At 36.9% G+C, this 485-nt stretch overlaps 1 protein-coding gene across 1 annotated transcript in view; it reads left to right on the top strand.

Moving 5' to 3' along the window:
* Positions 1–485, top strand: part of LOC107662284 (biorientation of chromosomes in cell division protein 1-like) — a 4,007-nt gene that overhangs the window by 1,713 nt on the left and 1,809 nt on the right. The window contains exon 2 of the mRNA XM_016452292.1: positions 190–314. Within this exon, the coding sequence (XP_016307778.1) occupies positions 190–314 (125 nt within the window). The remainder of the gene's footprint in view (positions 1–189; positions 315–485) is intronic.

Here is a 485-nt window from a genome sequence, read left to right as displayed (position 1 = left end):
TCTCTGTCATCTATCTATCTGTCTGCTATCTGTCTGTCTGTCTGTCTGTCTGTCTGTCTGTCTATCTATCTTGTGTTATCTATATATCTATCTTTGTCATTTATCTGTTATTTTGTCTGATCTGTCATTCATCCATCCATCCATCCATTCATCTTGTTTAAACTGACATGAATTCATATATCTCTCTAGCCAGCTTATCAAAATCTGCGACAGAAGGTGGACAACTTTGTGTCCAATCATCTCAGTACTCAAGAATGGAATCCGTCCATCAACAAGAACCAAGTGAGGAATGTCTTGAGAAAAAGCGTAGTTCAGTATGTATGACTCTTAATGTTTTTGTATACTTTGTGTTGTGCAGTGCTGTACTGTAAGTCTGAACTGTCAGTTTTGTTTTAAAGGGGTCATATGATGCGATTTCAATTTTTCCTTTCTCTTTGGAGTGTTACAAGCTCTTGGTGCATAAAGAAGATCTGTAAAGTTGCAAA

This window comes from Sinocyclocheilus anshuiensis, unplaced genomic scaffold (assembly GCF_001515605.1).
Source record: "Sinocyclocheilus anshuiensis isolate Anshui unplaced genomic scaffold, SAMN03320099.WGS_v1.1 scaffold25, whole genome shotgun sequence".
NCBI lineage: Eukaryota > Metazoa > Chordata > Actinopteri > Cypriniformes > Cyprinidae > Sinocyclocheilus > Sinocyclocheilus anshuiensis.
Note: the sequence above shows the minus strand (reverse complement) of the source record. Positions and strands in the feature narration are given on the sequence as shown.